The following is a 14,007-nucleotide window of genomic DNA, read 5'->3' on the forward strand; positions in this document are numbered from 1 at the left end:
TTTGTAGGCCATTTATCTTAGTGCACTGGTTTCTTAAAACCACATCTAATCTTGTATCTAACCTGTTGGCGAGAAGGTAAATAGTATCTATCTAGTTAACCCTTCTACCTATCTATGCGGCTAACTACATTTTTATCGAGCAAACGCTTTTTATCATGCTGGTTCTTTGGAGCGTTTCGTTTTGTGTTCACATGGTTTAAATGCCGTTGTATCCGAAGAGCGAAACTTGTAAGAATAATAAAAATCGTATCTTTGTTAACAGACCTGAAAGAGACCAATTATGGTCGAAATAATCATTGGCTGCTATATGTTAATTCTTTACTTTTCGGTATTCGCAAACAATTACTCTGTACATAAAAATACATTCATTTGACGTTTAATATGTTTATTATACAAGCATTATTGGTTACATATGTCTATACATGTTTCAGTGGAGACCCAATTCAGAAACAACACTTTATCAGACCAGTGAAGAGTGTTGTCTTTGAATTGGGACTCCACTGAAACATGTATGCACATATGTAACCAATAATGTTTGTATAATAAACAAAATAAATATACCAGCTCTGTCCTGCATTGAGCACTCTTTAATAATCACGCGAGTTTCATTGGATTTACGTCCGTGTACATTATGAAAACCAATCGATACAACCGTTATCTCTCTCTCTCTCTCGTATATATATATATATATATATATATATATATATATATATATATATATATATATATATATATATATATATATAACTGATTATTTCATTCAAATTGAACCCTTAAGAAGAAAAAAAAACTCTCACATACTAGAGAGAGAGAGGGGGGGGGCAATGTGGACAAGAATTTAAGTTCATTTTAAAATGTAAAGGGTTCTTTTATTAATGGGAAAAAGGATTCTTTTCTGACTCCCATGTGTGTCAGTATGAACTGCATTCTCATTTTGTTTTGTAGTTTAACCCCCACTCCGCCCCCTCACAATTATTAAATAAGTGTAATTAAGTTTTGTTTCTAACATTTAGGTTATTGTGGCAAGTGTGAAAGAAAGGTTATTTCCATAGAAAATGTAACTCTTCCTCTCTATTCATCCATATGTCTTTTTTTTTAATTCTGATGCCCCCTCGCCCTCTTTCCACCCTTAAAACAGATGTTTTGAAATGGGGTCTCTAGATCTTGAGATATGATAAAGGTGTGTGTGCACGCGCGCATCTAGCTGTACTATGATCTGTGAGACTACGGGTAATGAACTTGCACCCTAGCCTCTCTCTTCTTCATCATCATCGTCATCAGCATTATAAAATTCCTATGTTTATATCTTGACAGCGGGAGGGAGACGGAGCGCAGTTCTCCCCTGTTTTCATCTGATAATCACTTTGGGGTGTGTGGTTGGCTTGCAGAATGATCCTATTTACTTCATAACAAATTTATAAAGTAAGAATGTTGTTTCAGTTCGCAGACATTTATAGTTCGCCCCACCACCATCACCACTACCACAACTTCATTCTTTTCGCTCGTTTGTTTGTTTTCCTGTCCTCTTAGTCCCTTTTATGTGACAACCATTTTTGTTCTAGTCACACCAAAGAGTTCTTCTAATCCTTGAACACACAACTGTGTTGCATGGATCCTACTATTTACCAACCGTCGGTATCTCGACAACCTGGACGTGCGTATAATAATAATAGTAATAATAAGAACTTAGTCTATGGAAAGGTAAAGAAGTCGAGGTCATTTCCATTGTAATTGGAATGCTTGGGACCATAACGAAAAGTCACCATAAATGGCTTAATCAGATTGAGGAGATAATTCCTTTTTCTAAATTCGCAAAAGGCTTGCCTGTTAAGAATGGTGAAAGTGTTATGGTATAGCTTAAATGGCGAAAGTATTAACCTGATGTTCAAGAGAACCAAATCCAACTAAAACATTCAAAAGTTGAGACTATGATGGGTATTATTATGATATATATATAATTTTAAAAAATATGGCGGTCAATGTTTGTATGAAATATTGTTAAATACCATTACCAGCGGCGCCTGTTCCAGTGTCCCGTTGAGTAGAGTTACTGAGTATCAGCTCAATGGTTGTTGGTTCGATGCTCGGCTTGGGATAGGTGCTTGTCTAACAGTACCGAAGAGCTGTGATACAGCAAAACAGTTTGTCTGTGGATGATTATGTATGTGCACACATACACAAAATATATATATATGTGTATATATATATATATATATATATATAAGAAGACATGTTAGCCATTATGTATTAGAAACCGATTAATAAATATTCCCTAATTTTTTTTTTTTTTTTTTTTTACAGTATTTAAAGTGTTTAAGGAGGCATAATATAGGCACAACCTCCCGTTTGAAAATTCAAATATTTCAGATTTGTATTAATACTCCTAGATCATAATATGTACAATTTGTGAACGCGCGTCACGTCTAGATTTATTTATGTCGACTTTTATAAAATTCTTGCTATTTCGGCTTCTCACGTGTTCATTCGGCTTTTTTCTTATAAAAGCGAAGCTGCTCTGAAGCGAAGGTGTGGTGCCTGGCCTTCGTTCCAGGAATGTCCAGAAAGCAATGGGCATTTGATCAACGTAGGGGAAACTCCTTATATCAGACAATTGCTATTCATATGGACACTCTCCTCTTTATGGGGAACTGGTTCCCCCCCCCCCTTCCAACATTTTGGCAAAACAAAAAGTTGGGGAACAAAACCAAAATAACTACCCCACAGTAAAAGTTCACTGCAGGACTTCTATGGCATGATCATTACAATCGCGCACCTGTCAATTTAACTTTTTAATTGTTAAATTTAGTTGTCAATTTGTTTTTTCACACTTTCTTTTCCACCTTCGCCTCAACGATCCTATCTACTTACCAAAACTTTTTTGTACCCTCCTCCAGCACACACACATATTTATCACATGCATTTAACTATGACGTGGGCCAAAGAAGCATTAGAATTTTCAGAATTTCGCACAAGCCATAATTATAGGAAAATAAGGTTTTCCTACTAATCTAACATATAGGCACTTCCTGTTATTATAATTAGATAAAAATAAAATTTAAAAAAAAAAAAAGCAATATCTTGTCGGATTTTCAAACTCACGCCCAAACAGCATTTAAACTGATAAAGCAAACTTTGCTTCTGACTATCCAATTTATTATTTTTATCGTTGTCGTGTGTTACTGGTAATATAATAACGTACTTAGTTACAACTTATTTAAAAAAAAAATTTTTTTTATTCAGACCCAGAGGATTCTTAAACATCTTTAAATAATCACCTAAAAGTAGTAATCCATATTTTTTTAAAGAAAATAAGTTTTTATTTTAAGTTTTTTTACTTAAGCTAAGCAAACAGATAATGAATTGATTTTTCTCCATCCCGGACAACGCCAGGTCGGTACTCTGTGTGCGTAATGTATCTTGTTTTTCTTTTGTCACTTTATTTTTGGTTTAAAGGCAAGTTGAGCGTTGTGGTTTGAACTTCCAAAATGTCTGCTAATTGGTTTTTCATTCTTAAAGGCAAAAGGTCAGCCATATTGATTTCTTCGTTATTGAAGAAGGGGAGGGGGATAGAGAAAGGGACCCACACATTCTGAAAAAAAATTCTTTAGCTAGAGTTACAGGCTAAACCACTCTTCAATACCTTTCTTTTTGCTTTTCTTGTTTAAATTCCGTATATATTATTCTAAGCAGATAAGCAAAGGCTAAGAGCGATAAAATCGGATTGAATTGGTAAACCCGTATTGTGAAACCGTATTTGTCGTTGGTCGTCGCTTTCAACCGGCCGACAAATTCTGACGCCCCTGCCTTTTGTGCATATTAATTACATAACACGGAAATAATTCAAAAACGTGTCTTTTTATATCATTTCTACATTTGTTACCACTTTTTGTGTGTCGCTGTTTTTCGTAACAGCGTGACTTATACACTATTTTTTTTGTAATTCTCTATCAGTCGATGATTTGTTGAAATCAACGCAAAAGTAGGGTTTTGGAGTGGGCAGGTATACAATCCGATTCCGACTCCCACTCCTAGAATTTCTAAATATCCAAATCTCTGTTTCTTCTGAAATTTAAAAAAGGTTTCCCACTTCTAGCGTTTTTATAAGTACGATTCCGACTTTCAAAAAAAATTTGACATTAAATAATTTTTTTTTTTTTTTTTTTTTTTAATCCTAATGTAAATTTGAAGCTGAATCTACCAGAATACATTTTTTTCTTTGTGAGCAAGTCGACCATTTTAACCTATTGTTAATAGTGTGTGTGGGGGGGGGGATTACTTTACGAAATTTAAAAGGAATTTAAAATCATTAAACAAAAAGAAAAATTAAATTACATATCAATTTTTCAAATGGCATTTTGTTTCATTAACTATTTTAAATAAACTAAATAATCGTATTTTTGTTTGTTTTTTGTTTTTATTTAGAAAATTTTGCAAATCACGCTTTTGGGAGATTTGATCGGGCAAATCTTTTAACTAATAAGGATGCCATATCTATCTAAAGCTGAAACTATACTATTTCTACTAATTGTATTATTGTATCTTCTACTACAAATGGAGATTTGGTATCTGTCCGTCTAAAACTGAAACTATATTAGTACTCTTACTTGTACTATTGCTCAATTCAGGCAGGGTGAATAGTGTGTAGTATCTTGTCTGTTATGAGACTATCCTCTCAGGTATTACCTCCGCCTTTAGGAGTGGGGGGGAAGTGTAGGGTAGAATATGTTCATTCGTCATACCATTCTCCCTGGCATTATTTCCTTCTTTATGAGGAAACTGTAGTACATGATTGTTTGTTAAACATTAACAAAGATACAGTTCCTCTACTCACAAATATTTGCTAGTTTTATTAATAGAAATTATGAATATCGTTGTAAATGTTCTAACTATTCAATCTTTGCCAATTCAACTAAACTCTTTGTTTTGGATCAGTGATAAAAAAAAAAATCAAATCATTTGATTTTTGTTTTCTTTGAATGTTGAATCCTAAATTAATTTCTGATTCCATTTTGTTTTTCCATTCTGCCAATCTTTCTACACCCTAACTCCGCCACAGATTAAATAGCGCCGCACAAACGGCTATGATCTCTATTAATTGTACATTAAATAGGGTTATATACGAAAACGTTTCCAATCAATGCCACTGACTTAAAATGAATCGCGTAATACTTCATATTAATATGAACCATTACATGATTTTTTTTATTGATTTGAGGTTTGTAAAATCTTTGTCTTTTTTTTTGTCTTTTTTTTTTTTATCTTGTTTAACTCCAATATCATTCTCCAATCTTTTATTTGTTTTAAAAAAAGCAATTTTTTTTTTTATCTAACTCTATGAAAAAAAAAAAATTGTCGAAAATGTCGATCCTGCCTAAGGAATAGACATCCAGATTTCCAGAAGTGGATATCAAATATATAAAGTAAAGTTAGTCTCGTTTTCGATGTTTATCATCGATAGCTTTCTTCCTACAGAACCAATATTTTATTCTGGTTCGTCAGTTGGGGGGGGGGGTCGTTTTAGTATATTGTTAAGAACAATAAAATATAATTTGATCCCTTCCAGAAAAGACTTTAAGCTGATCAGAATTATTTTAATAGATACATTTTTTTTTTTTTTTTTTTTTTTTTTTTTACAAGAGTATAACTCTATGTTCATACATATAAAATTACTTCCTATAGTATGGAATCCAAATAATTTTGAAAATAAACACAAAACTGTATAGTTGAAAAATTTATATTTATAATACAGATGTTTTTTTGTTCCATTATTTATATGTATAAATATCTATTGCCTTTCATGTAAGACCTCTTCCCATTGGTCTTTATTTTGAATCTTATTTTTGTTATAATGTTGTTATTTGTGAGAGCCACGCAGGTGATTTTTCCCCCCCCCCCTCATTTTTTCTGAATTTGGCATAACTTCAGATGTGGTTGAGTCTGGTTAGCAGACCGAAAGACTAACACATCTTTATCTCGATGACCAATAGTTTATTTTTCTGCTTCCATAGAATCCTACAAGTCATACAAAACAGCAGTAAAAGTTTGGAACTTATGACATTTAAACTAATTCTGATGCCTCTGTTCAATCTCGAAAGACAAATGATACCCCCTGTAGTGGCAGCTGCGCATGTAATTATGAGGCAAGGGTTGCGCAATCTCCAACCACACCTCTTCTGAATCGGCACTGTTTGAGTCCAGTGGCAAGGTGAAGTCCAGGACGACTGGAAACAATAGAGATTAGCGGAGAGCACATACAGCACCTGGAAGTCCCAAATGGTCACCCATTTAGTACTGACCAAGTTCAACATTGCTTAACTTCGGTGATCTAGCGGGAACCGGTGTGTCAACGTGATTATGCCGTATTAAACTAATTAGCATTTAAATATAACATATATTACTATTTGAGTATGACATGGACCAAATAAACATTAGAATTGTCAGTTTCAGGTCAGTCAGAAAATAAACTTAATAAATATCAAATCAGTGCAAACCTCGGGATTCCACTTCTAATTGAATAAGTGCCCAATTTATAAGAAAGAAAATAATGAATGTCATCTCCTGTGTTGATTAAGAGCCCCTAACAGTAGCCTTTTATATCTAATTAAGGAGAGTAAGAAGTGGATCTTGGGTTTACTTTCGGCATTATCGTAACTCTCTCTTTCCTTATTTTGTCCTTTAGTTCTCACATTCAATGAAGAATGTTTCTGACAAAGGGGGAAAACTTGTTTTCTGGATCAGAATCTATCCATCTAACACTTATCGTTGGATAGTTTTTGTTTTTATTTACATTGAAATAGTTTTTTTTTTTTTTTTTTTTTTTTTTTAAGCTACTTACATCAAATGGTTTTATGCTCTGTTTGGAACAATTTCCATGTAAAAAAAATTTTTTTAAACTATTAAGAGTATCTGCACTTGTCATGCAATATGTTCACATTTTGTGGAATTTGCAAGATTATTGAATAACGCCAATTTTTGTTCTTTAAAGTAAAACCCCCATCTGTAAATAAATGACTGAAGATTTGTTTTTGTTTTTTCCATAGGGACATTAGCAGCAACAAAATCAAGTTCATTGATGGAGCAGTTTTTTCCCATTTGTCAAATCTCAAAGAATTGTAAGTAACCTTTTGATTCGTCCAGCAAATCTGAAATTCCTTCTCTTGGAAACAGTTTAACTCTTCGGGGAGTAAATACAAATATTGGAAACTCGTAGATATGCTGGATTATTCAAAGAAGTGTAGGCAGAATTTGCATTTAAGAATGCCTCATCCTAATTCGAATATTCAATATATTAAAGGTGGTTTGATTTTCCTGTGTTTGTGTGGCATAAACAAAACACAATATGAAAGACATTTATTGCTTTACTAGCAGACCGCCCGGCATTGCCCGGTCATAAAACATGCTTAATATTATATTTTAATTCATGCAGATTTCATATTTATTATAGAGCCAATACTCTATTGATTATTATATTGTACCCAATATACAGAAGTGATTTTAAAAGTTTAAAAAAAATGACTTTGGTGCCATTTGCTAGACTCGAAATCAAAATATATAGCTCTCCAGCCTTATTCATTACTCTCTGATCTACATCCATACAAATATAAGAAGTACAAAATACTATTGTTTAACCTATAAATAGATATTTGCGCTTACACAGAAGAGCATTTTAAGTTTACTTACATTTATCAAGTTACATTTATTTTTTTTTTTAATTATGACCTCTTGGTAGCTACTTTTAACTGCTAAAAACCAAATTGAATTTGTTCCACAGGTCCAAATTTCTTCTATATCAAGTTTTCAAGTCTGTAGACCAAAAATTGACAAGTGTTTGATAGAGATTGTTCCTCAGACAGTAATCGTCACACACACATTAAAATAAATAAAGTTGTCGCCCTAAAGAAAACAACACTACAGCTTTATTTTAAAAGTTTTATTGAAAAAATCAATTCACGTAACTTCATTATGTAGTAAAGCTGACATCTATTCAATGTAGCCGCCTTCAGCCTCAATCACCGCCTTGATACGGGTCTGAAACTGGGAGCATACCCTTTCAACAAGCACCAGTAGGAGCTTGGTAAATACTTAGCGGATGGCAACGATCATGCTAGCTTTGTTGTGGAAGATTATGTTGGTGATGTTCTTGACATATCGCCAAACGACGTAGTCTAGTGGATTCGTATCGCCAGAGGAGATGGGGACAGTGAAAGAAGGGTGCAATGTCGTAGTACTCCTGAAGCCAAGCCTGGGCGCAGAGTCCTGTTGCCAAACCCAGGGTCTGTTAATGGCCACTTGATTGCACCAGGGGATCGCCACACTTTTCAACACATTCTTGTACACTTTGGTGTTGACTTTCAAGCCAACTTCAAAGATGTGAGGTTGCATGATGTGGCTCTCGCTTTAAACCACACCAAAGACCATAACCGTAGCCGGAAACTTTTCATCACCCTGTTATTTGTGGCAATCCAGCAATGCATTTTGAGGGTGCTGGCAATGGTCCTGTTGTCATAACTTGGATCGGAGGAAAGTAGGAGTTATACAGCGGCGCATCTCCAATCTCGTTAGTTGAACTTTGTGTCACTTTCAGACATGATAGAAGGCTCTTGTCACTCTTGAAAATTATTGCGCTTGCTTTCATAGTAAGCTCAATAACTGATCATTTTATAAGGTAGCACTATTATAATAGTACAGATTTTTAAATGCGTTTGAATCAAGTTTCAGAAATAATCGTTAGACTTGTTACACATGTCTTGGATAAAATCTAATCAGGCACAAGGCTCTTAAACGGTCGGTTCTAGTCTACTTGAGACTCTTAATTAGAAATTTTTCCTTTTTACAGTTTCAAAAAACGCTTTAAAATAAGTTAAAGCATAAAAAACTTGTCCATATTGGTTGAAGAATAACCTATTTTGCCTTTGGTAACATGTGTTATATATTTGTTTTTTGATCACTTTGGTTTGTTGTCTACAATAAAAAAAACAAATCCCCCCCCCCCATTACATATTTGTGTATGCTGCGTGTCTGGTCACATGGGCGAATTTTTGCATTCTTATTGGTCTGTCAGGCTCAAGTTTTAAATAACATTTCCATCGCAAAATGCTTAAAAGAAATTAAAAGCTTTGCATTGAAAATAGTTTTGTTCGAGGTGTGTCGTGCAAAATCTGTTCATATCAGCTGTTCCCATGTATAGAAAACTGAATTTATATTTTCATCTACATTTTTATAGTCACCTTTTTTTTTTTTTTTTTTCTTCTTTGCATGTAACAGAGAAGCTTAAATTTCTTTTAATTTCTTTTTAGGGATATTAGTGGGAATACAATTGCTTCTATAAACGAATCCGTTTTCTCCCGTTTACCTCATCTAAAGGAACTGTAAGTATTAATGATTACAATATCTATTTTCAAGTCTGATGCAAACAAATTGTTGGAAATCAAAATGATTTTAGCAAATGATTAAAAATTATGAAATTATTTACTTATGCTTTTAGCCAGAGAAAAGCAAGCAAAATTTGTTTTTATTCTCATTTCTGCTTATTTTTGTTTTTTTTTGTTTTATTTTTATTTCTGATTTTTATTTGTTTTTATTTGTTCTTATTCTTATTTGTTATTTTTATTTGTTCTTATATTTGCTTTAACTTTTTATTTTTATTTTTTTTTACTTATTTTTTTTTTACTTATTTTTTTTTTTTACTTACTTTTTTTTTACTTACTTTTATTTTATTTTTACTTTTTTTTTTTGCTTATTTTTACTTATTATTTTACTTATTCTCATTTTTACTTATTTATTTTTATTTCTGCTTTTTTTTTTATTATTCTTATTTCGGCTTTGTTTATTCTTTTTATTATTTCGACTTTTGTTCTTCATTCTGTTTCCTTTTTATTTAAATTTTTCTTTTTTTTTTCTCCCAATTATTCTCCACTCTTATCCCCCCCACCCATTTTCCATTTCTCTGCAAATTCATGAATGAAAATGACATCTTTTTTCCCCCTCTTTTCTTTGATTTGATTATGTGAAACCGAAATCCAATTTATTTGCTTAGCAATTAATTCAGACATTATCCCTTGTCTTTCTCCCCTTGTTTGAGAACTTTGTTTACCTTATTTTCCTTCTCTTATTCTTACATAATATTAATTCACTACCTCCTCCTCTGCCCCCTTCTTTCTCTCTCTCTCTCTCTCTCTCTCTCTCTCTCTCTCTCTCTCTCTCTCTCTGTATAAAAGTACAAAAGAAGAATAGCTGAGGGGATGAGGGAGGAGGGTTCTATAGGTTTAGAATTTCTATGTTGTATGAACTCTAACTTGTGCCACTATAAATTTGTTTCCACATTTTTGATAGGCCATCATCTGCTTGTAGTTAATTTGTAATAAGAGATCCCCACCTCTCTCTCTCTCTCTCTCTCTCTCTCTCTCTCTCTCTCTCTCTCTCTCTCCGATTTGTTGTGTAGTTCTGAGAGTGTCAGAAAGGAAGGGAATCGGTGGGGTGGAGGGGCAGGGGGTGAAGTGTTCTTATTAAATCTGTTTATGGTGTAAAAAGGAGCTGGTACTGGCAGGGATATGTAGAACATTACTGGGTTCAGTAGCTTTGACAGAGAACGACCTGATCCCCTTCACCTCCCCTGGACGGGGGGGGACGTGGGGGGGGGGGGTTTATGAAGTTCATTATTGTTCTTGTTTTTACTGCACAACAAAAAAAATCAACAAGTATGTGTTCGCTTGTGTGTTTATAACAACAATATGTAATTAAAAGGAGCTTATCTTAACACTGCAGTTTCACATTTTCATTTTCTTTTCTTTTTAATCTTTTTATTTCATAAAGAGTTCTACTGTCTCATATTTTTGGTCATTAGGCTGATTGATGAAGGAGTTCCTATTTACTATGCCTCCCCACGGGACAGAGTTAGACACCAGGGTCGTTTTTTAACGTGGAGAAAAGAAATAAAAATTGTCTGAGTCGTGAAGGATTTCTCCTCCACTGACAGAGAACAAGAAATTGAAGTGCAGCATCTGAAGAACAGATACTACACTTTAAGAGTTGAGTAATTTCGAATCAAACAGGTCGTATTTCCCTGGCACCAATCGGCTTTTTACTATGTAGTATTTCCTATATATCTATACAAACTGTCGAAAGCTATATATATATATATATATATATATATATATATATAAAGAGAGATAGAAAGGTTAGGGTTTGTCATCCACAGACAGTCATTTCATTATTTCACTATTCATCAGTTTTAGACATCAACTCAATGATTGCAAAATCAGACACTACATGACTTCAAACCATGATTTCTGGTGTTAGATGTCTTACCATTTGAGCTTACTTACTACTGGGAGAGGAAGAAATTATATTGTTTGAATGAATTTATTGATTTGTTTACAAAGTTCACTATATGAACACACATTTCCTTATATAGTTTAATCTAACGCAGTTTTGATTATTTCCTAAAAAATAAATGCTGTTTAAATTCCTAGGAATACTAAGTTCAATGTACACACACACACACACACTTTATCTTGGCTGTTATTCTTTAAAAAAAAAAATATTGAAATCATTCTGACAAGTCTAAAATCTCAAATATGAGAAACTGCAGTTAGGGAGCAGAGTGTGACCTTTTGTTGACCTCGAGTCAAAATCAAGTCTTCTTAGTCATAAGAACCATTCTGTCTATTGCCTTTGATGTTTTCTGATGATTATTAGTTTCGGAATCCAACCAAAAGATGAATATCTAGCATTTCTACATTCCATAAGATTTTGTTTTTTAGTTATTTAAAAAAAAACAAAAAAACAATTTTTTTTAATCTAAAAATACAAATTTATGATGATTATTCACAAGGCCTACACATATCACCACACGCGTGTATGCATGCGTGTACTGAAGGTGAGAATTATTCAAGTTTAAAAATGAAAGTTGATAAATTGAAGCTTTTTAGTTCTCTCCCACTGCAAGTACTCTGACATCAAGATCGGAAAGTAGGACTAAGAAGTCGATACTCCCAAAGAGGAGCATTCTGACCTGCAAAAAGTGCCTCATTCACATTCCCCGGCAAGGTCGCCTCGGCCAATTAGCAATAAACTAATCCTTTCTTAAAGAAAGAAGGCAAGGCCTGGGAGGATGAACCTCATAGAACTGCACAGACCTAAACTCCCACCGCAAAATCAACAGGGACCGGATCATTACAGGAATGGTTCAATTTCTATTGATTTTGGGGGTCGAGCATAAATTGAATGAGTTGCTCCTGAATAATTTCACTGTTCTATAATTAAAACTTGGATCCGTTTAAGTGTGGTATCTATTTTCATATGATATGATTATTATGACACACCAGTTCCTGTCTGATCACTTAAATTAAGCAATGTTCAGCCTGATCAGTACAAGATGGGTGACCATTTGGGAATACCAGGTGCTGTATGTTGGAGGACATGATACCTCCTTGCAACATCATTTCTTTTGACCAGAATATACATACAACTAATGACCACTTGTGAATTTAATATTCTCTTGGCATTTCCTCCTTTGGAGGAAACCAGTACAACCCACTTAGGGTGAATGCCTCTGGTTTTTCTATTTTCTTTCTGAAATGATAAGTAAAAATAAATTCCCTTGTGCCAATTTTATCAATTTGATGTTTAATTCAGAAGTCAGAGGTTTTGGAAGAGGTCTAGCTTGTAAGAATTCTAGGAGTCAGTCAGGTCTTTTAATCGTTGAAGACTCAACTGTGTGAAGTATTGGGAGACTAAAATAAGGAGTCAAAGTAGGATCTTAAACTTTTTCACCTCAAATAATTTTTTTTCTCAATATAAAAAAAAAAATTAAATAAAATTGTGTTATAAGATGCAAATAACCATTGAAATAGAAAACAATTAGAACAAAGAACGTATTCAGATATTTTTTTTTTTAAAGCATTATGCAAATTAATTTTTTTTGCAAAGCATTATGCAAATTAATTTTTTTTGCAAAGCAGTATGCAAATTAATTTTTTTTTTGCAAAGCATTATGTAAATTAATTTTTTTTGCAAAGCATTATGTAAATTAATTTTTTTTGCAAAGCATTATGTAAATTAATTTTTTTTGCAAAGCATTATGTAAATTAATTTTTTTTGCAAAGCATTATGTAAATTAATTTTTTGCAAAGCATTATGCAAATTATTTTTTTGCAAAGCATTATGCAAATTATTTTTTTGCAAAGCATTATGCAAATTATTTTTTTGCAAAGCATTATGCAAATTAATTTTAGAATGTATATCACATACACATAATTGACTTATTAGAAAGTTCTTGTTTTATTTGGAAAATAAAGTTAGTGTAATCTCGCTCGCTAAAGAAATATTATTTTTTAACGGTAAATTATAGACCTTGATGTAACAAAGCATTGTGGAATTTCCACAGGTCCACTTATTATCGGGTACCCCATCTACTTCTAAACAATAAAACGAACATTAATGGAAAAAGTGTTGTTAATTACTTGGCTTATGTTATTGTTATATATGTGTGTGTTGTTTTTTTGTTTTTTTAACCATTTTATCTGTGATGACGAGGATGTAATTGAAAATAAAGATCTATACCAAGATCAAACAACTTTTCTTGAATAAGATTTCAGGAATCTAATGGTGATATTTTTATTTTTATAGTATTGTGTGATCTGTATTCGTGTTGGCGATCTGTAAACTGCAATTGTATTGCACCATTTGCTTTTAAATAATAATAATAATAACGATGATGATGATAATGATATGGGTTTTAAGCCTGGAGGTGTGAGTATGTACATTAGGATCCTTCTCTTTCATTTCCAAGTAATATCAGGTATGTTTGTCCATATTCATACATATTTTTTGTTTTATTTTAGGAAAATGAACTATAATCATTTGAGCAGAATGCCATATTTTGGACAGAATTACAGTCTAATAGAACTTCACCTGTAAGTATTATCTTTTTTTTCTTTCTTATAGTTATATATATAGTAGATATACCCGTATATCTATATATCTAGAATCCTTATTCTAATTTGA

At 32.9% G+C, this 14,007-nt stretch overlaps 1 protein-coding gene across 2 annotated transcripts in view; it reads left to right on the plus strand.

The window, feature by feature from the left end:
* LOC145260405 (uncharacterized) overlaps positions 1 to 14,007 on the plus strand; it is a 258,651-nt gene that overhangs the window by 111,890 nt on the left and 132,754 nt on the right. For both annotated transcript variants that reach the window (XM_080118383.1, XM_080118382.1), the window contains exons 3-5: positions 7,041 to 7,112; positions 9,297 to 9,368; positions 13,845 to 13,916. In XM_080118383.1, coding sequence (XP_079974509.1) covers positions 7,041 to 7,112; positions 9,297 to 9,368; positions 13,845 to 13,916 — 216 coding nt within the window. The remainder of the gene's footprint in view (positions 1 to 7,040; positions 7,113 to 9,296; positions 9,369 to 13,844; positions 13,917 to 14,007) is intronic.

The sequence above is a fragment of the Euprymna scolopes genome, chromosome 36 (genome assembly GCF_053919585.1).
Source record: "Euprymna scolopes isolate OS-2025 chromosome 36, ASM5391958v1, whole genome shotgun sequence".
Lineage (NCBI taxonomy): Eukaryota > Metazoa > Mollusca > Cephalopoda > Sepiida > Sepiolidae > Euprymna > Euprymna scolopes.